The sequence below is a fragment of the Bufo bufo genome, chromosome 6 (genome assembly GCF_905171765.1).
Source record: "Bufo bufo chromosome 6, aBufBuf1.1, whole genome shotgun sequence".
NCBI lineage: Eukaryota > Metazoa > Chordata > Amphibia > Anura > Bufonidae > Bufo > Bufo bufo.
Genome location: NC_053394.1, coordinates 35,188,704 through 35,211,402, shown reverse-complemented (window position 1 = coordinate 35,211,402; position 22,699 = coordinate 35,188,704). Strand labels below are relative to the sequence as shown.

Below are 22,699 nucleotides of genomic sequence, written 5' to 3'. Positions count from 1 at the left end.
ATTTGCGCTAAAAGCGTTTCTTGCCTTTATTCACTCCAATACGAGAAAAATAGACGCAGTTCACATTTGGTGTTATTTGCGCTAAAAGCATTTATTGCCATATTTCTAGAGAAAAAAAGAAAAATAGACTAAGTTCATATTTGCTGTTATTTGCGCTAAAAGTGTTTCTTGCCATATTTCTAGAGAAAAAGAGAAAAATAGACTTAGTTCATATTTAGGATTATTTGCGCTAAAAGCGTTTCTTGTCAGTGGCCTACAGTAAAATTTTTATCCAGTGACCGCCTAATGTACCTCCAGCCACATAATCACTTGTTCTTTTCTGTCAGGTGAATGCCTAATTTTTGGGGCCTGTACTCCCGTGGACTAAAATAAAAATTTTCTAGGCTCCAGCAGGGCATATTTTTGAGAGTTTCCCTTTAAGACGCATAAAAATGGCCCCTGATTAAAATACATATTTTTTTGTGGGAATTTTTGCCATTGATCCCCCTCTGGTATGTCACTGTCCATGTTGTGGGACTATTTGTGCACTTCTAGTAAGTATTTGGTAGCTGCAAGGTTTTTCAGGTTCCCCTGCCATTAAAGTTAATGGGGCCCGCCGCGAACATCGGCCGGGACGGTTTGCGAAGGCGCATTTGCGATCAGATGTTCGCTATCGCGAACCGTCCCGGCCGATGTTCGTCTATCACTACACCCGAGTATATTGTGCATCACGTACACGTAAAGCCATTTCTCTGTGAAATGACACTTCCATCACAGGCGCCTTCTATGATGCATTTTCTTCCCAGGACATGTTGTTCGGAGGCGCCGATGACGCTTTGCCTCTGGGAACGTGCTTGATGTAGAAATGGTTTCTTCAGGGGGAGAGCAGGCTTAGATTGCTCCTGTCATCCAGCGTCTTGTGAATATTGTGAAGGGACACATGTAACACAGAGAAATACAAATGATCCATTACTATGTGAGTCACTGAAGGCAGCCCCTGATCCTAGGAGAAGCGGCGGCAGCTCAGCTTCATGTGCCTGGAACGCAGGCGCTGTCCTCGACACACATTGGAAGAATGTCACTGTGTAATTCACTTCCTCTCCAGCTGTCCCCTTATGCTCAGTGCATGCGTTTTATACTTTCTGTATCTCATATGGCGTCTTATTATGTTATTTAAGGGCATCTGTCGGCAGATTTGTACCTATGACACTGGCTGACCTGTTATATGTGCACTTGGCAGCTGAAGGCATCTGTGTTGGTCCCACGTACATACAATATGTGCCCGCATTGCTGAGAAAAATGATGTTTTGAAATATGCAAATTAGCCTCTAAGAGCAACTGGGGCGTTGTCATTACACCTAGAAGCTCTGCTCTCTCTGCAACTGCTGCACCCTCTCCACTTTGATTGACAGGGCTAGGCAACGTAAACGTGATCACACCTGTCAATCAAAGAGCAGAGGGTGCATCAGTTGTGTAGTTGGCTCTGTTAGGGGCCACTGTGGTTGGCACTATTATGGGGCCACTGTGTGGTTGGCACTGTTATGATGGTCCACTGTGTTGTTGGCACTATTATGGTTGTCCACTGTGTGGTTGGCACTGTTATGGGGCCACTGTGTGGTTGGCACTGTTATGAGAGCCACTGTGTGGTTGGCATAGTTATGGTGGTCCACTGTGTGGTTGGCACTATTATGGGGCCACTGTGTGGTTGGCACTGTTATGAGAGCCACTGTGTGGTTGGCATTGTTATGGTGGTCCACTGTGTGGTTGGCACTATTATGGGGCTACTGTGTGGTTGGTGCTGTTATGAGAGCCACTGTGTGGTTGGTACTATTATGGTCCACTGTGTGGTTGGCACTGTTATGGTGGTCCACTGTGTGGTTGGCACTATTATGGTGGTCCACTGTGTGGTTGGCACTATTATGGTGGTCCATTGTGTGGTTATGGCTGCAAGCATCAAGTCCCCTGCCCTGGAATGGTGAAATGTTATGGCATAGACCGGCAACAGCAGAAGGCTCAATTTCAATATTTTACCATGGGGGACCCCCTTTCAACCTGTCTACATCCCTAAGAGCATTCATTATTTACTTGCAGGTGCAGGTTAATATACAGTCAGGTCCATAAATATTGGGACATCGACACAATTCTAACATTTTTGGCTCTATACACCACCACAATAGATTTGAAATGAAACGAACAAGATGTGCTTTATCTGCAGACTGTCAGCTTTAATTTGAGGGTATTTACATCCAAATCAGGTGAACGGTGCAGGAATTACAACAGTTTGCATATGTGGCTCCGACTTGTTAAGGGACCAAAAGTAATGGGACAATTGGCTTCTCAGCTGTTCCATGGCCAGGTGTGTGTTATTCCCTCATTATCCCAATTATAATCAGCAGATAAAAGGTCCAGAGTTCATTTCAAGTCTGCTGTTTGCATTTGGAATCTGTTGCTGTCAACTCTCAAGATGAGATCCAAAGAGCTGTCACTGTCAGTGAAGCAAGCCATCATTAGGCTGAAAAAACACAACAAACCCATCAGAGAGATAGCAAAAACATTAGGCGTGGCCAAAACAACTGTTTGGAACATTCTTAAAAAGAAGAAACGCATCGGTGAGCTCAGCAACATCAAAAGACCCGGAAGACCACGGAAAACAACTGTGGTGGATGACCGAAGAATTCTTTCCCTGGTGAAGAAAACACCCTTCACAACAGTTGGCCAGGTCAAGAACACTCTCCAGGAGATAGGTGTTTGTGTGTCAAAGTCAACAATCAAGAGAAGACTTCACCAGGGTGAATACAGAGGGTTCACCACAAGATGTAAACCATTGGTGAGCCTCAAAAACAGGAAGGCCAGATTCGAGTTTGCCAAACGACATCTAAAAAAGCCTTCACAGTTCTGGAACAACATCCTATGGACAGATGAGACCAAGATCAACTTGTACCAGAGTGATGGGAAGAGAAGAGTATGGAGAAGGAAAGGAACTGCTCATGATCCTAAGCATACCACCTCATCAGTGAAGCATGGTGGTGGTAGTGTCATGGCGTGGGCATGTATGGCTGCCAATGGAACTGGTTCTCTTGTATTTATTGATGATGTGACTGCTGATAAAAGCAGCAGGATGAATTCTGAAGTGTTTCGGGCAATATTATCTGCTCATATTCAGCCAAATGCTTCAGAACTCATTGGACGGCGCTTCACAGTGCAGATGGACAATGACCGAAAGCATACTGCAAAAGCAACCAAAGAGTTTTTTAAGGGAAAGAAGTGGAATGTTCTGCAATGGCCAAGTCAATCACCGGACCTGAATCCGATTGAGCATGCATTTCACTTGCTGAAGACAAAGCTGAAGGGAAAATGCCCCAAGAACAAGCAGGAACTGAAGACAGTCGCAGTAGAGGCCGGGCAGAGCATCACCAGGGATGAAACCCAGCGTCTGGTGATGTCTATGCGTTCCAGACTTCAGGCTGTAATTGACTGCAAAGGATTTGCAACCAAGTATTAACCACTTAAGGACCACAGGTTTATACCCCCTAGTGACCAGGCCCTTTTTTACAAATCGGCACTTCACAACTTTAAGGCTGGGTTCACACTTGAGCGTTTTACAGCGCGTTCAAACGCGCTGTAAAACGCTCAACACATGAAAACCAATGCTTCCCTATGGCCCTGGTTCTCACTTGAGCGTTTTACAGCGCTGAAAAACGCGCTGTAAAACGCCCTACGCTCAAACAAGTACTTGAGCTTCTTTGGGGCGTTTTACAGCGCGTTTGTGGCCATAGGACATTGCAGTCAATCACACAAACGCGCGTCAAACGCGCGTTTACTATTGCAAAAAACGCGCGTCAAAAACGCGCGTTAAACGCGCATATCAAAGACGCTCAGGTCTGAACCCAGCCTAACGGTTTATTGCTCGGTCATGCAACTTGGCACCCGAATTAATTTTACCTCCTTTTCTTCTCACAAATACAGATTTATTTTGGTGGTATTTGTTTGCTGCTGACATTTTTCGTTTTTCTGATATTAATCAAAATAGACTGCAATTTTCAAAAAAAAGTGTATTTTTAACTTTTTCTGGTAAAATTGTTTAAATATAATTACATTTCATTACAAATTTGTGTCAGAATTTATTGTGCTACATGTCTTTGATAAAAAAAATCCAATAAGTGTATATTTATGGGTTTGCGCAAAAGTTATAGGGCCAGATTTATCATTCCTCTGACAGCTCACTCCACTTTAACATATGGCTAAAGTCAGTTTTAGCCAAGTCAGATTTATGATCGGCCCTTTAAGACTATAATAAATGTGGTTTGACGGTAGCAGTTTATCCGTCAGTAAGCAGCTTTACAAAAGTCGCACATCTTGATGAAAAAGTCGCACGTTTTTATGAAAAAGTCGCATGTTCTATTAAAAAGTCTCATAAGATAAGCATGGTCCTCGCTGGAGTGAAATTGGGACTTTTTTGCGACTTTTTTGCGACTTTTTAAAAAAGTCGCAATAGTAAATTTGTCTTGCCAATCATTTGCATAAGGCAAAACGCCCATTTTCTCAAAACTGGAGTGCTTAGCGCTTGCCTTCAAAAAGTCGCAAAAAAGTCGCAAAATTTTGATTTGCGCATTTTTTTGCGACTTTTTGACTCCATAAAAGTGACTTAGCCTAATGATATATCTGGCCCATAGTGTTTACAAACTTTGGTACAAAAATGTGAATTTCCACATTTTGAAGCAGCTCTGACTTTCTGAGCACCTGTCATGTTTCATGAGGTGCTAGAATGCCAGGATAGTATAAATACCCCCCAAATGACCCCATTTTAGAAAGAAGACACCCCAAAGTATTCGCGGAGGGGCATGGTGAGTTCATGCATGATTAAAAAAAAATTCACAAGTTTGTGGAAAATGACACTTTCTGAGAAAAAATTAATAATAATAAAGTTTCCATTTCTGCTAACTTCTGGCAAAAAAAATAAAATCTCCCACGGACTCACTATGCCCATCAGTGAATACATTGGGGTGTCTACTTTCCGAAATGGGGTCATTTGTGGGGTGTGTTTACTGTTCTGGCATTTTGGGTGGGGCTAAATTGTGAGCAACCCTGTAAAGCCTAAAGGTACTCATTGGACTTTCGGGCCCTTTACGCACCTAGGCTGCAAAAAAGTGTCACACATGTGGTATCGCCGTACTCAGGAGAAGTAGGGCAATGTGTTTTGGGGTGTATTTTTACATATACCCATGCTGGGTGAGAGAAATATGTCTGTAAATTGACAACTTTGTATAAAAAAATTGAAAATGTTGTCATTTACAGAGATATTTCTCACACACAGTATGGGTATATGTAAAAAAACACCCCAAAACACATTGCCCTACTTATTCTGAGTACGGCGATACCACATGTGTGAAACTTTTTTGCAGCCTAGGTGCGCAAAGGGGCCCAAATTCCAATGAGTACCTTTAGGATTTCACAGGGCATTTTTACGCATTTGGATTCCAAACTACTTCTCACGCTTTAGGGCCCCTAAAATGCCAGGGCAGTATAAATGCCCCACAAGTGACCCCATTTTGGAAAGAAGACACCCCAAGGTATTCCGTGAGGGGCATGGCGAGTTCATAGAAGATTTTTTTTTTGGCACAAGTTAGCGGAAATTGATTTTTATTTTATTTTTTTCTTACAAAGTCTCATATTCCACTAACTTGTGACAAAAAATACAATTTTACATGAACTCACCATACCCCTCACGGAATACCTTGGGGTGTCTTCTTTCTAAAATGGGGTCACTTGTGGGGTATTTATACTACCCTGGCATTTTAGGGGCCCTAAAGAGTGAGAAGTAGTTTGGAATTTAAATGCGTAAAAATGCCCTGTGAAATTCTAAAGGTACTCATTGGCATTTGGGCCCCTTTGGGCACCTAGGCTGCAAAAAAGTGTCACACATGTGGTATCGCCGTACTCAGAAGAAGTAGGGCAATGTGTTTTGGGGTATATTTTTACATATACCCATACTGTGTATGAGAAATATCTCTGTAAATGACAACTTTTTCCATTTTTTTATACAAAGTTGTCAATTTACAGAGATATTTCTCTCACCCAGCATGGGTATATGTAAAAATACACCCCAAAACACATTGCCCTACTTCTCCTGAGTACGGCAATACCCCACATGTGACCCCATTTTGGAAAGAAGACACCCCAAGGTATTCCATGAGGGGCATGGCGAGTTCATAGAAGATTTATTTTTTTTGGCACAAGTTAGCGGAAATTGCTTATTTATTTATTTATTTTTTCTCACAAAGTCTCCCTTTCCGCTAACTTGTGACAAAAAGTTAAATCTTTCATGGACTCAATATGCCCCTCAGCGAATACCTTGGGGTGTCTTCTTTCCAAAATGGGGTCATTTGTGGGGTGTTTGTACTGCCCTGGCATTTGAGGGTCTCCGCAATCATTACATGTATGGCCAGCATTAGGAGTTTCTGCTATTCTCCTTAGGCCTCATGCACACGACCGTTGTTTGGGTCCGCATCCGAGCCGCCGTTTCATTTCAATGGGGCCGCAAAAGATGCGGGACAGCACACGGAGTCCGTGGCTCCGTTCCGCGGCCCCGCTAAAAAAATATAACATGTCCTATTCTTGTCCGCGCTTTGCGGACAAGAATAGGCATTTATATTGCCGGCGCCCGTTCCGTTCCGCAAATTGCGGAAATCAACACGGGCGCCTTCCGTTTTTTGCGGATCCGCAGTCTGCGGACCGCAAAAAACGACACGGTCATGTGCATGAGGCCTTATATTGAGCATACGGGTAATGAGATTTTCTTTTTCCGTTCAGCCTCTGGGCTGAAAGAAAAAATGAACGGCACAGATTTCTTCATTCGCATCGATCAATGTGGATGAAAAAAATCTCTGCCAAAAAATGTGCAAAAAAAAAAAAGCTGCGATCGCTAATAAAGATCCCAAAAGTGATCTTTATAGCGCCGCAGCGATTTTATGGTGTTTTTGCAGTGATCAGAAAAAAAATAATTCTGTCACTGCGGTGGGGTGGACTGAACACAAGTGTGCGCACAAGATCAGGCCTGATCGGGCGAACACTGCGTTTTTTGTAGAGCCTAAGGTGACCCTAATGTACTGATATAGCTCTGATTGCGATCAGTCTTGATCACTTACAGATACTATATAGTACTAGTGCTGATTAGCGACAGCGATGACGCTAATCAGTGACTGCGGTGGGCTGGGCGCTAACTACCTAACAAGTGGCTAACTAACTGATAAGAGACCCTTAGGCCCCATTCACACGTCCGCAATTCTGTTCCGCATTTTGCGGAACGGAATTGCGGACCCATTCATTTCTATGGGGACAGACTTTGTCCCGCTCGGATCCGGATTTGTGGATCTGCACTTCCGCGTCCGCACTTCCAAACTATGTCACCTTGCCACTCTGTGGTCTCCTCCTGCTGCTGCCTTCTCCACACTGTAACCTTGCCACTCTGTGGTCTCCTCCTGCTGCTGCCATTTCCACAATATGTCACTTTGCCACTCTGTGGTCTCCTCATGCTGCTGCCGCCATCTCCACACTATGTCACCTTGCCACTCTGTGGGATCCTGCTGCTGCTGCTGCCATCTCCACACTGACACCTTGCCACTCTATGGTATCCTCCTGATGCTGCTACTGCCATCTCCACACTATGTCACCTTGCCACTCTGTGGTATCCTGATGCTGCTGATGCTGCCTTATCCACACTATGTCACCTTGCCACTCTGTGGTATACTGAGGCTGCTGCTGCCATTACCACGCTATGTCACCTTGCCACTCAGTGTGCAGATGGCAGCAGCATCCCACAATGTCACCTTGCCACTCTGTGGTCTCCTCCTGCTGCTGCCATCTCCACACTAAGTCACCTTGCCACTCTGTGGTCTCCTCATGCTGCTGCCATATCCACACTATGTCACCTTGCCACTCGCTGGCCTCATCATACTGCTGCCATCTACAGACTCTGTCATTGTGCCACTCTGTGTCCTCCTCCTGGTGCAGCTGCCACCTCCACACAGTCATTGGGCCACTCTGTGGTCTCCTCATGCTGCTTCCACCTCACCACTATGTCATAGGTCTACTCTGTGGACTTCTCATGCTGTTCCCACCCTCCCCACTTCATGACTGGTCCACTATTTTGCCTTTCGGCCTGGCTGACATCATTATTTATTTGACCTTTCTTCTGATCTGTCAGAAGGAAGGAAAAATGAGACGCACAACGGATCCTGTCTGTGTAGCAGCTGTAAGGCCTGTATAGTCACATCAGAATTGGCTTATGATTTGGTAGCCAAAAGCAGGAGTGGGTACAAAACACAGAAGACATGCAAATATTCCATTCACGTGTCATCTCTGTTTTAGATCCACTCAAGTTTTTTTTTGGGCATTAGCAATACTGATGGATTATTGAGCAAATGCTGACCGAGTGAAGGCGTTTGCTCCACAGACAGGATCCGTTTTTTGGTGGGTTATTGCTCTGACGGATCAGAGGAAGGGCAAAATAATCAGTGACGTCAACACAAACTTACTGCCCTCTCTACTCTGTTGGGGGGCTCTACTTGTATAAGCGTTTAATAGAACAGGTTCTGTAGACATCTATGTGGAATCAGCTGACGAGGGTGTAAAAGGAGTGCGCTTCTTCTTGACGCTAACATTGACCTGTAAGGCTGAGTTCATACTTGAGTTATTTGGTCGGTTTTGGCCCCGTGACTGCCCAAATAAGTGAAGTGTGCAGTGATTCTAATAGCGACGCCTGTCATCTGCATGTCATACTGACTCACAGTATTATTTCACTACCATAGCAGACTCCCTATGCGTGTTACTACAAGGCACAGTGTTCTACACCCATATAAAGGCTCTTTGCACCCCGGAAATAGCCATTTTTTATCACGATTTGTCGCAAATATATTCAGATCAAAGCAAATTTTTTCGAAAATTCGGCGAACCGGCCGAATCAAATTTTTTAGAAATTCGCTCATCTCTAGTGATAATTCTTCATCCTGGTAATTTATTCGTAAAATAAAAGGTTTAGTTCCAGAGGTGAGCTATTAGCCCTCAATGCAAAATCTGTAAGGAGGCCTCCACCTTCCATGTGCCATTTTGGTGTCTTCATGGGCCCTCTCAGGAACAAGAGCCCAGATGTGCCGGTTATCTCTGCACCTCTATAACTTTTACCCTGTCCAGTTTAGTCAAGCAAATTGTTGAGTCTCCTTGCCACCCAACATCTTCACCAACACCAAAGTTAGAGGCGTCAATACAAGGAGGAGTCGGGGATGTATTTCCTATGTTGATTCAGTATAGTAGTGGTAGCACCTAAAGAGTCAGCTGAATTGTAAAGTAACTGTATGTCATGTCCCGTCAGATGCGCCTGACCTCATCTTGAATGCACGCTTGGTTCAGGAGTCATCCTACCTGGAAGACCGACCTCTGAGCATGCTGGAGTGCGCTCATGAAGAGGAGTGCTTGTCCAAGTCTGCAGATGACGTGGCCTGGCCCTATGGATACCGAAGACTTTTGCGCTTCTCATCTCAAATACACAACATTGGAAGGGCGGATTTCACTCCTCGAAATGGGAGACACACATGGACGTGGCACGAGTGTCACAGGTAATAGAAAATACCATCAGCATAATTGGAGAATAAATGATATCTAGGGCTGTGTTCGCACGGGCAATGAGGTTTCAATTATGTTTGTTGGCAATAACAATGCAGCATGTGGTGTTATGACTGAGACCTCAGAGGCACAAGCAGGATCCACAACCTCAATGTGAACAGAGGTTACGTTGGGGCCATTGTGTCAATTGCATTTAGCATTAGCAAATCTTTCATGTGTATTTTTATGTTAGTAGCCTCCCCCTATTATCAGATTGTCTGCCCCCATCGATACAATAATCACATGGCATTATGCTACCGGTGCGGGACTCACACCAATCAGCTATAATCTGGGAGGGGACCTGGAAGCAAGTGTTCGGTTCCCCTGCAGCGCCACCAGAGGAGAAATAAACTATTACACACTGCCCATTAAAATCAATGGGCTGTCTGTGTAACACATGACAGGGCACAGGTCCCTTAAAGGGGTTGTCCCATTGAGGTGAATGGGATGGCGGAGTTATGATCACACCTGCTTGCAGCTGCAGTTAGGTCTGATAACAGGTCATTAAAATACAAAAGGGGACAATTCCTTTAAGAGGGAGAAATGCTTTTTGTAGCCTCTCTCTGTTCTGGGAAATGCACAAAGACCCTGAGCACATGATCCTCCCCTTTTATCTGTTTTAATAGCATTGCCCATGTAATAACAATAGTGGAGCATCTATTCTTATAACTTCATGTTGCGTCATTTATTTATTATTCCTGTTAGAAGTTATCAATTAATTACTAGAAGTTTGCAGTGAAGGTCCAGATGGGTGTCACCAATTGGGGGGTGTATCCCTGCACAGTCTGACACTATCCAATCAGTGCTGCCAATTTCAGACTGTGCAGGGACACCCTCCCCCCAACTGATAACACTCATCTAGACCTTCAATGCAAACTGCTAGCAATTTATTCATAACTTCTAACAGCAATAACAGAGTAATGAGAAGAGAAGCTCCAGAATTGTTATTACATGGGGGATACAAGTAGCTTTTAAAACAGACATGTCAGAAGAGGTGACAGGTTCTCTGTGTCAGTATCTGCATATGTTACATATGATTTTGTTGCGGATTTGCTTCAGATTTCACACTCTGCATTGCAATCCGTTGAAAGCTGTCATGAAAATCCGCACAAAGAGTTGACATATTGCAGATTTTCAAAACATCATCTACCGTATTTAGCTGACACTGCATTATGCTGCTGCTTTGCCGCACAGTAATTAGCATGTAATCTTCTCAAGGGGTTGTACAAAAAGCATGGCTGATTTTTTTACAAAAACAGCGACACACCTCTCCACAGGTTGGGTCTGGTAGTGCAGCAAAGCTCCACTGAATAAGACCTCACACGACCTGTGGTAGGTGTGGCGCTGTTTTTGGAAAGAAGCAGCCGTGGTTCCTAATCAGGGGCGTAGCTAAAGGCTCATGGGCCCTGGTGAAAGAGTTCAGCTTGGGCCCTCCTTTCCTCAGTGCTTTGTGGCCAGGGGCAGGGGAGCACATATCCTTCATACTGCCTTAGGTGCAAATTGAAACGGAACCTTCCCCCCCTCCCCAAATGCCAAATTCTTAACCTAACCCCTTCCATCCAGCCAGAGGTGTAACTTGACCAGCATGCACTATAATGCACTATAATACCAGTGTCTTCTTATGCCGCACAAGGGTCTTTGGGCCCCCTCAGGCTCCTGGGCCCGGTAGCGACTGCTACCTCTGCACCCCCTGTAGCTACGCCCATGTTCCTAATCTGGATAATCCTTGTATTTTCCAGACTTTAGAGCAACTGCATTTACACACAGCCATTTGTAGAAATTTCAATCCAAAATTTCAGCATATCAGAGTATGTATGAGTATAGGCGACACTGAATGCATCGAAGACACCATAAGAAATGGTTGTATTAATCAAAATTATATTTTATACATTTTTTGAACTACCATACTTCCCGCACCATAAGACTCACCTGATTATGCAACGGGCAGCCCTCTATGTCGCGACCCAGGTGTAGGAATGCCGAGTGGTGTAGTGCGGCCTCTCTCTTTCTTTATGTGTCACGGTGCTCCTACCTGGATATGCTGGACCCCAGGCTTTGTCTCCGAAGCAATAAATAGGGGGAATAATTGAGGGATTTGAAGAAATAACTTGAGTCCAGACCTTGAGATGAAGTTCAATGGCAGCTTTACTTTGAATAAATATTTCTCCAAACAGTTTCAGGCTTTGTCTTGGTTCCAGCAGGCTTTAGCATTAAACTGGCAGGCAAACTCAACTCTGCTATATCCTTCTCTCACTCTGCTGTACTGACAAGCTGACTTTGTAACTTGGCTTCTTCTTTACGCTGCACTTCACTCTTGTAGTCGGACTTATCTTCAGCCAAGGAATAGGTTAGAATCCTGGCAGCTCCAACATGGACTCTCAACCAGCACAAACCAGAAGTGCCCCACCTCCTTCTGGTAGCAAGCAGGACTGGCCCACTTCTGACCAAAGGGGGGGGGGGGGGGGAATGGTGAGTTCCATCCTATCTAACTATAGCTCTGCTGTGTTTGCTGCCACCTGCTGGTGAACCAGGTACATTACATGAACAGTTACATAGCATTATTATAAATGCACAGTGTTGAGGGACCTGGAAATAAATATATAGGTGACATACAGGTTAGACAACAACCACTTTGGGTTGTTACAATTATAAGACGCACCTAGGTTTTAGAGGAGGAAAAATCTGTTTTTTTTTTATTAACAGAAGACCCCCCCCCAATCTTCATCAGACCTCGGATCAGACCCCCAATCTTTATCAGACCTCAGTTCAGACTCTTCAATCTTCATCAGACCCCCAATCTTTATCAGACTCCAGATCAGACCCTCAATCTTTATCAGATGCCCTCATCAGACCTCAATTCAGACCCTTCAATCTTCATCAGACCCCCAATCTTTACCAGACCTTAGATCAGACCCCCAATGAGACCCCATAATTGTATCAGACCCTAAAACTTTATCAGACCTCAGATCAGACCCCCAATCTTTATTACACCGCAGATCAGACCCCCAAGCTGTGTCAGACTACCAAAGTTTATCAGACCTCAGATCAGACCCCCCACTCAGACTCCCAATCTTCACCAAACCTCTGATCAGATATAAAATAAATTAAATTACCTCTCCTGCGCCATACCGCTTGCTGCTGCACTGCGACCTGACGATGCACAGCATCAGGACACAGTGCAGCGTGGCACCCGGAAAAAGAGCAGGGAGCAGCGAGTAGAGCCAGCACTAGCAGCGCTACACTCACCACTCCCTGCATCTCCTGCATACTAATGAACGCTTACATAATGAAAGCGGTTATTAGTATTCTCTTTATAACACTCGCTGCCATTTTCCCCCACTTTTGGAAAACTTTTGCGTCTTATAATGTGAAAAATACGGTAATTGTTTTTTAATGCACGTGTAGTGAATATGTAAATGTAAATGTAAATTAGTAACATATATTAACGTATATACTGCAGAGTATTTGCCAATCTTCCCCATAAACATTACCCTTCGTTTTTCATCCCATATCTCAATAGCCCAGTATTCGTCTTGAAACCCGCGACAAGATTACAAAAATAGCATTAAGGTCCAATTAGGTTTCCTTTGATCATACTGGATTTTCAGCCATGGAAGGAGCTCACGCTGGAGAGAAGAATACAACGTTGTGATAATGTCAGATGAGTTCCTTCCTAACGAGCCCTTTCTCACAGCAGTAAGTTGTCAGGAGCAGCAGGCAACGTCTAAGCGCTGGGAAAGTGATTTCTATAAGCAGAAAATCGCGCATCCCTAATATAAGCTCCCCCTCTCCACAGCATGTTCCATCAGAGTCATGAGCCCACGGCTGAGTGCTCCGGCAGTCAGCTTCAGAGGAATACTGAAACCAGAGCTGACATAATGCACAAAACACTACATTATACCGCCGGATGGTGGGCTGCCGTTCTTCAGAACAAATATTGCGTTGTGCGCCTTCATCGCTGCTCTGAATTCGACACGTTGAAAGTCAACAAATAGACATTCGAGACTGTGACAGATGAAATAATGGCGGTTGGATTTTTGTTTTGTTGTTTTCTTAGCTTTTTTTTGTTTGTTCTTTTAACAAAAAACATAAAAGAAAAACGAATGGAAAAAATATGCGATCCACAAGAAAAATTACAGATCGGAATCTGTTATTTAACAGTTTAATGTCAGCCCGACGGCTCTGTACTGTATATGCAGCATTCAAGCCTCACGTCGGCGGTATATGCTCATGGCATATACTGTAGCTCTGACAGAAGGCTCCAAAAGGCTGCGTTGTAAGAAACGGTTACGGCACGGTGCACTTTTTAAAAATTTCTTGCAGAGGTCCTCTGTAAAATAGTGAAATGCAGTCTGTTGTGCTTTACTGTACAGGTGTGCCAATATATAACATGCCAATGGAGGACGCTCTTTTGACCACCAGCATGTGAATGGGGGGTCTATGGAGCTTTTCTAGAATATGCATTAAACATACGTCTCAGAAGCAGGGTGCACTGACACATTGTGCCAATTGACAAACTCAGCTTTGCTACCTCTGTATGTACAGTAATTCCAGGATAAACACTTAAAGTGGTTGGCCAGAAATCGTCCTCACGATAGGCCATCAATATCAGATCGATTGGGGTTTTTACAGCCGGCACCCCCACCAATCAGCTGTTTTGGACAGCCACGGTGCCAGAAACTATGCGGAGTGCGGAGTGGAAGTAGAAGGCTCCGTACACTGCGTCGTTTCCGGGGGTCAGTGCGCTGCAGCTCAGCTCCCATTCACTTGAATGGTGCAGATTCCGTGCCTAAAATCTTTGCAGAAAACGCTTGCAATACAGTAGATCGCCATTGATTTCAATGGGAAAACCACTTGTTAAAGGGGTATTCTCATCTAAGACAATGGGGCCATATCGCTAGGCTATGCCCCCCATTGTCTGATAGGTGCAGGTCCCGCACCTACACCTAGAACGCTCAAGAGCTCCCCCCATAGTACTGAATGGGAACGCACCGCGCTTGTGCGGCCACTGCTCACATTCATTTCTATGAAACTGACGGAAATAGCTGAGCCAGCGCTTGGCTCTTTTCAGCGGCCCCATAGAAATGAATGGAGGGCGGCTGCGCATGTGCAGTGCACCCTCCACAACTTTCGGGCCTCTGTTCTCAGTGTAGGTGCCGGTCCCAGCTATAGGACCCGCACCTATCAGACAATGCGGGCATATCCTAGCGATTTCAGATGGGAAAACACCTTTAATTTATGCGACACATTATTTGTCCGCGCCATAAAAAATAAATAAAAAAAAGATGTGATGTGTCCATTCTTGAGGCGGATTCCGCATCCAGAGTTCCCACTGAAATCATGCCGAAAACCACGTAAAAAATAAGAGTCTAAAGTAGAACCCGCCGCTCAAGTAACACTTTCAATGGGTCCGTTGAAAACTCTGCTAATGCACCGTTTGTCATCCGCATCCGTGATCTGTGGTTCCAGTCTGTCAAAAAAATATAGCCTGTCCTATTTTTTTCACGGAAAACGGTTCGCGGACCCATTCAAGTCAACGGGACCGTGAAAAAACGCGGAGGCACACAAGATTGTCGTCTGCGTCCGTTTTTTTCCTATCATTTGCATGGCAAACCTGTCTTAGATTTTTTTTTTACTTTCCTTCTGTCTGGTGATCCTCCAAAAATAAAGGAAGACACACGGAAACAAAAACGGAAACGGATCACAGAACAACGGAACCCCATTTTGCGGGACGGAACACAACAACGGTCGTGTGCATGAGGCCTTAGAGAACTAGCCCCACATCTACTGTATGTGTTTATGTCATAGGGGAGAAAATGCTGGCAGGAATCTGTAATGATGTCATCATCAGGGATAAGTTTATCAGTTTTGCAAAATAAGTTCCCAATCTAGATTTATATTTAGAAAAATCTGATTAATAGTGTAACCTGAGACATGTAATAGCTTTTCTCCTCCTCTGTCCGTACACTGCCAATCCAGCTTTCACTAAAGATTGACTTGCACTGGGGGCCCAGAGGTTGACAGGGCCCAATCAGGTGCAAGAACATTGTATCTTTTTTTTTGTGGGGAATAACAATACGGCGTCTTTTTGCTATAATGTTGCTTTTCTGATGTATTGTTCTATTCTACATAATCATACTACCTTTCATTATTGCTACTTATGCTTCTTTTTCCATTTTCTTACACTAGGTGCCGGGGGCCCCATCTCATTTTGCTATGAATTATGGTTATTCCCCTGGATCGGCTGGTTTACCAGGGATACAATTATCATACAATACTTGATTCATATAAGGTTGTCCATGGCAACTAGTTTTTCTCACGTTTTACCAGGGTAAAGAAGTCCATATTATGGCAGGGAAAGATGCCATCTACAGAGGAAATGTAGTACTACATGCAAATGAATGTCGCTCCATGTATTACATCTGGCTCATGGCCATCCTGAGTGGGGGACCCCCTCTAGGACCTCCATATGCCCATGTATGACATATGGATAGGGATTATCGAGACAAGACAGAGGGCAGAGATGTACAGAGTCCTTCTCAATTTCTTTCTGCACTATTAATCAGATTTTTATTTATAATAATAATGAACTTTTACAATTCCCTTTTTCATGTTAATAATTATTAGTACAGATTTTTTTCTGTATATGATACGATTTCTTTTTGCTTATTCCACATCCTACCAAACACTGTAAAATGTGGACTTTTCCTCATCCCATACTCGCTATGTTTATTCTCCATAAACCAGTACATGCATGATCGCACATCCCTTACGGCTGTACAGTACACCCATGCTGTGAGGTATTTTAGAGCGCGGGGTGGGTGGATTCTCTTTATATTCTTGCAGTGATCCTGAAACGCTAAGAGTGCAACACCCAGTAATTATTACAGTATACAGGAGAGCATCAATTACGCTATTCCTGTCCACCCTGCCTCCATCTATACCTTCATCATCACTGTTCATGGGCGGCAGACATGACTCTCCTATTCTGTTTACTATAGGCATTATCACAGTATTGAAGTTTTCACCTATTACGACCTCCTGACATTGAATGGATCGAAGGTTGCTGAAGGACATAAAGCTAGTTTTTGCTTGGAGGACAGCAATTGCGGGAAAGGTATGTAGTCGTACTAATACATAGACCAGAGCATATCATGTGGGTGTCCAGACCCAAACAGAACCAGTTTTTACTGCTAGTGTTGGGCGCGAATATTCGAATAGTGTATATTAATCGCGAATATCGGCACTTCGAGAATTCGCAAATATTTAGACTATAGTGATATATATTCGTATTTTCAAATATTCTAGATTTTTTTTTCATCTGAACCCATGATCCCTCCCTGCTTCTTGCTTGTGGGCCAATGAGAAGGCTGCAATGTCTTTGTCTGAGCTTAGCAACATCCCTAGCAACCAATAGGAAGAAAGTTGCCTACCCCTTACTATATAGGAACCACCCCAGGAGCCCTTTTCTGTAGTTATATGGACTTCTGAGAGAGAGAGCAGTGTCATTGCTGTGCTCTGTGCTTTTCTGTGTAATTACATTAGATAGTTAGATAGCTTATATATATAATACAGATAGTCAGTGTAGGTTATATCCTGATATAGTGTAGCTGTCCATACATACAGGCTACAGACATAGGGCTGTGATGTCACAACAATACTTAGTGCACCAATCAGTAATATGTAGTCAGACCTGATAAAATGTGAAGTTGCACGTATTGCGCAAAAATATACGCATCATTAATTGCCGATTAGCGCAATCGCGAATATATTAGAGCGCTCTATCTGCATATGAAGCCATTTTTAACGTTCTGCCGTGCCAACCAACTTCTAGCAGCTTTAAAAATGTAGCAACAGTGACCCACGTCTGTATTGCGCGCGCTTTATGCGAATATTACATTGCCGATTTTAGCAAGAAAATAATAGAGAATTCTCGAATTCGCAAATATATGATAAATATTCTGCAAAATATTCGCAAAATATCGCAAATTCGAATATTGCCTCTGCCACTCATCACTATTTACTACTGCAGAAAGTTCAATGGACTTTACAAGAATTACCTTTACGGGTATTTTCACCTATAAGTCTCAGTTTATACATAGAGTTAATCTACAAAAATTGGAGTAACTCTGAAATACATTACATTACTTATCCTGTACTGATCCTGAGTTACATCCTGTATTATACTCCAGAGCAGCACTCACTATTCTGCTAGTGGAGTCACTGTGTACATACATTACTTATCCTATACTGATCCTGAGTTACATCCTGTATTATACTCCAGAGCTGCACTCACTATTCTGCTGGTGCAGTCACTGTGTACATACATTACATTACTTATCCTGTACTGATCCTGAGTTACATCCTGTATTATACCCTAGAGCTGCACTCACTATTCTGCTGGTGCAGTCACTGTGTACATACATTACATTACTTATCCTGTACTGATACTGTGTTACATCCTGTATTATACTCCAGAGCTGCACTCACTATTCTGCTGGTGCAGTCACAGTGTACATACATTACATTACTCATCCTGTACTGATCCTCAGTTACATCCTGTATTATACTCCAGAGCTGCACTCACTATTCTGCTGGTGGAGTCACTGTGTACATACATTACTTATCCTGTACTGATCCTGAGTTACATCCTGTATTATACTCCAGAGCTGCACTCACTATTCTGCTGGTGGAGTCACTGTGTACATACATTACTTATCCTGTACTGATCCTGAGTTACATCCTGTATTATACTCCAGAGCTGCACTCACTATTCTGCTGGTGCAGTCACTGTGTACATACATTACATTACTTATCCTGTACTGATCCTGAGTTACATCCTGTATTATACCCCAGAGCTGCACTCACTATTCTGCTGGTGGAGTCACTATATACTTATCCTGTACTGTTCCTGAGTTTCAGCCAGTATTATACTCCACTGAATCCACAAATCTGTATGCTTCAGAGCTGAACTCTAACAGCATTTTTTGCTGGCTCAGTGTCTGCTCACAGTGGTAACTTTGCCACCACGTTAGAGAAGCTCAGCAAATATCTATGATAGGGGTGTTTGAGCAGAATTATGAATATAGCTCCGGAGTATAATACAGACTGAATCTCAAGATCCAAACATGACTAAATAATGTAATATATTTACAAAGTTCCTCAACTTTTCACTTCCATCATGACAACTGCTTCAGAGCTATGTGATATGTCTGTATAGAGATCCAGCTCATCTTAATCTTTAGAGAAAGAATGGAATAGACGGCTCTACTGCTCAGGCAAATGATCGAGGTGCGGAGCTGCTAGAACTGACTCACCCAGTCAGGAGTAGATTATTTGAAAGAAAATAAGTAAGCAGGCACACTCTAATTTGGGTCAATTTATTAATTTATTTCTATATATAGTGAATGTAGGATGTATTAAAATAATGTTCGATAAAATGGGGCAAAGGTGTAGCATATACTATGAAGAATCGTATTCGGGAATTGAATTCTGCTAACTGTCCTTTTTAATGGATAAAAGTAATGGATGTAGAGATGGGTGGGTTGTCACTAAATAGTCACCAGCTGGTATTGGGGATGTTATGGTAATAAAATATAAAAATAAAATGTGCGCTAAAAAAATTATGCGCTAGTAAAACGAAGAAGGTAAAAGAATATATGTAAGATAGTTGTCCTTATACATAGAATCGTCTTTTCATGAAATAGTAGTCTCAAAGTGGAGGCTAAGAATAATGCGTTTTGCTCCTTATATGGGGTAGTCTTTTTCTTTTGTGGTGATATCCTCTAGATAAGAGATAAAAAATAGGTGAATATTGTGTCTTGTGACTCCTTTTATATGATTCCCGCTATTAAATGGAGGGTACATGATGCGCCTTTTTGCTATATAAATAGATCAGTTAATTGTCATAGAGCCGCAGGCATATACATTAGTATATTGTAGCAATAAATTGATGTTATGCTTCTTATGCGGGTGCTATGGGAGGAAGGGGTGCTCTGTGCCTGAGTGCGGCGCCCCTCACTGTCTCTGGCTACAGAGATCACTTACCCTTCACCCGACGCTGCTGTCTTCGGGTCTCTGGCGGTGATCAGCTCTCCCTGAGCGGCTGTCTTGAATCCAGGAGTCGGCGGTGTATCTCGTGTTGCCAAGGACGACGGGAGGCGTGGTTTGCGCGTCTGTAGGGTGACGTAGGCTGTCACGTGATCGCGATCTTTCCCGGCTTGTACTGAATGGTCCCGGCCTATTCTGAGTGATCCTCTAGCTCCGTTCCGAGTAGTGGGTATTCCGACAATCCTCTGCTCCTTAAACGCGTTTCGGGAGTCTCTCCCTTACTGATGAAGGGAGAGAGCACCCCTTCCTTAATAGCGGGAATCATATAAAAGGAGTCACAAGACACAATATTCACCTATTTTTTATCTCTTATCTAGAGGATATCACCACAAAAGAAAAAGACTACCCCATATAAGGAGCAAAACGTATTATTCTTAGCCTCCACTTTGAGACTACTATTTCATGAAAAGACGATTCTATGTATAAGGACAACTATCTTACATATATTCTTTTACCTTCTTCGTTTTACTAGCGCATCATTTTTTAGCGCACATTTTATTTTTATATTTTATTACCATAACATCCCCAATACCAGCTGGTGACTATTTAGTGACAACCCACCCATCTCTACATCCATTACTTTTATCCATTAAAAAGGACAGTTAGCAGAATTCAATTCCCGAATACGATTCTTCATACTATATGCTACACCTTTGCCCCATTTTATCGAACATTATTTTAATACATCCTACAATCACTATATATAGAAATAAATTAATAGATTGACACAAATTAGAGTGTGCCTGCTTACTTATTTTCTTTCAAATCACCTTAATCTTTGCCCACATGCACGGAACGAACCAGGTAAGGCTACTTTCACACTTGCGGCAGTGTGATCCGGCGGGCAGTTCCGATCTGCATGTGACTGAAGGCATTTGTCAGACGCATCCGGATGCGGATCCGTCTCACAAATGCATTGCAAGAACGGATCAGTCTCTCCGCTTGTCATGAGGACAGACGGATCCGTCTTGTATTTTTTTTCACATTTTTACGGATCCGGCATTCCGGTATTTTAATTACCGGATCCGGAACTAATACATTCCTATGGGGAAAAATGCCGGATCCGGCATTCCGGCAATTCTTTTTTTTGCCGGAGATAAAACCGTAGCATGCTACGGTTTTCTCTTTTGCCCGATCAGTCAAAATGACTGAACTGAAGACATCCTGATGCATCCTGAACGCATTGCTCTCCATTCAGAATGCATGGGGATATGCCTGATCAGTTCTTTTCCGGTATAGAGCCCCTAGGACGGAACTCTATGCCGGAAAAGAAAAACGCTAGTGTGAAAGTACCCTTAATTCTTTGATTATAGTGAAACTAAAAGAAGGGTTCCAGCACTTGAATGCAATTTTGTTGCATAGTCTTTATTTTCAAAAATAGCTTCACATCTATGAACACATCCCTGCTATCCCGCACAATTGACGCGTTTCGAACTTTGCTTTCTTAGTCGTAATCGTGTATAACTCCAAGTGACCAGGTTTAAATGTGGTTCTCCCTCCACCTCCCCCCTGGAAAAGGGGGAGGAACGAGAGGAGGGAAAACCACACCTGTCCCATCAAAACAAGGAGCTCACACCCTGTTCAGTGCTACATATATAATCAACAGACATCTACAATTAAAATATAATACATAAAATTGTGTGTATATATATATATATATATATGTTCATCACACTATGTAAATAAGCGTATTTAAGTATTACTTTATCAGAAACTGAAAAGAAATACCGTCATTTCTATGCCCATTGGCTTTCAGCTTATCGCATGGTGTGAACAGAGGTAAAGTACGAGACACCATAGTCTTCCTACTTTTACCTTGTACATAAGACAAATGGCAGTTGCAATTTACTTTTTATCTAATTCTGTCCATGAAAGTGTTTAATAAATATACATCAGTTCTTTTCTTTGATTTAAGCCCGGGGGCTGTCTGGTGTTCAATCTGAACCTCCAGTATGCTTCCCTTTGTAAAATACGTTTTCTCATATCCCATCCCTTAATAGGAACCACCACTGTTTTCATAGCATAAGCGCGGAAACTATGGGTTCGGCTGTTATGCTCCAAAATGAAGTGACTCGCTGCATTGGAAATACCTGTCGCAGATGTATTTGTGATATAATTCAAATGTTCTAACAATCCAGTTTTTAATTTCCTAGAGATGCTGCCCACATACCTGAGGTCACATTCCGAACAGTAGATTACATACCCCACACCACTGGTATTACAGTTGATATAACTTTTGATCGAGAATGTTTCAGTGTGTGTGGAGTTCTGGAAATTAGTGACAGGTTTGACATACTTACAGGTCTTACAGGGATAACTTCCGCATTTGGAAAAACCTATATATTTAATCCATGTAGCTTTAGTATTCTTATTATTCCATGCAAAAAATGAGGGTGAAAGGGAGGTTGCGAGTGTGTTAGGTCGTCTAGTAACTACTCTATGCGGTTTTGAAAAAAGGTTGCAAAGTGTATCATCTTCAAATAGAATAGGTATGCATTTTTGTATCATTTGCTGGATCTGTGTGAACTGGCGGCTATAAGTTAAAACGAGAGTAGGTTGATCTGAATTCCTGACATTTTTATATACATTAGTGCATTTTCATTTAAATAACAATTCCTCCCTCAAATTTTTGGATGCAATACTAACTGCCCTTATCAGCATCCAATCTGGGTTGCCCTGGTTTTTTAGTCTAGATTTATTTTGGATACATTCTTCGTTGAATGCTGTTGTAGTGCTACAGTTTCTTCGTGCCCTAATAAATTCACCGGTTGGAATCGCCTTAAGGGTGTATATAGGGTGATGACTGTTAGCTTTCAAAATGGTATTACCTGATACTTCTTTGCGGTATGTCTGTGTAAGAACCATCTTATCATGTATGCCTGTAAGTCTCAGATCCAAAAAACTTATTGAATAAGGATCATATGAGTGGGTAAATCTAAGACACTACAGATTC

General features: G+C 43.0%; 1 protein-coding gene across 1 annotated transcript in view; it reads left to right on the top strand.

Annotated features, from left to right (window-relative positions):
- LOXL4 (lysyl oxidase like 4) overlaps positions 1-22,699 on the top strand; it is a 94,249-nt gene that overhangs the window by 54,202 nt on the left and 17,348 nt on the right. The window contains exons 9-10 of the mRNA XM_040437145.1: positions 9,347-9,590; positions 16,638-16,753. Coding sequence (XP_040293079.1) covers positions 9,347-9,590; positions 16,638-16,753 — 360 coding nt within the window. The remainder of the gene's footprint in view (positions 1-9,346; positions 9,591-16,637; positions 16,754-22,699) is intronic.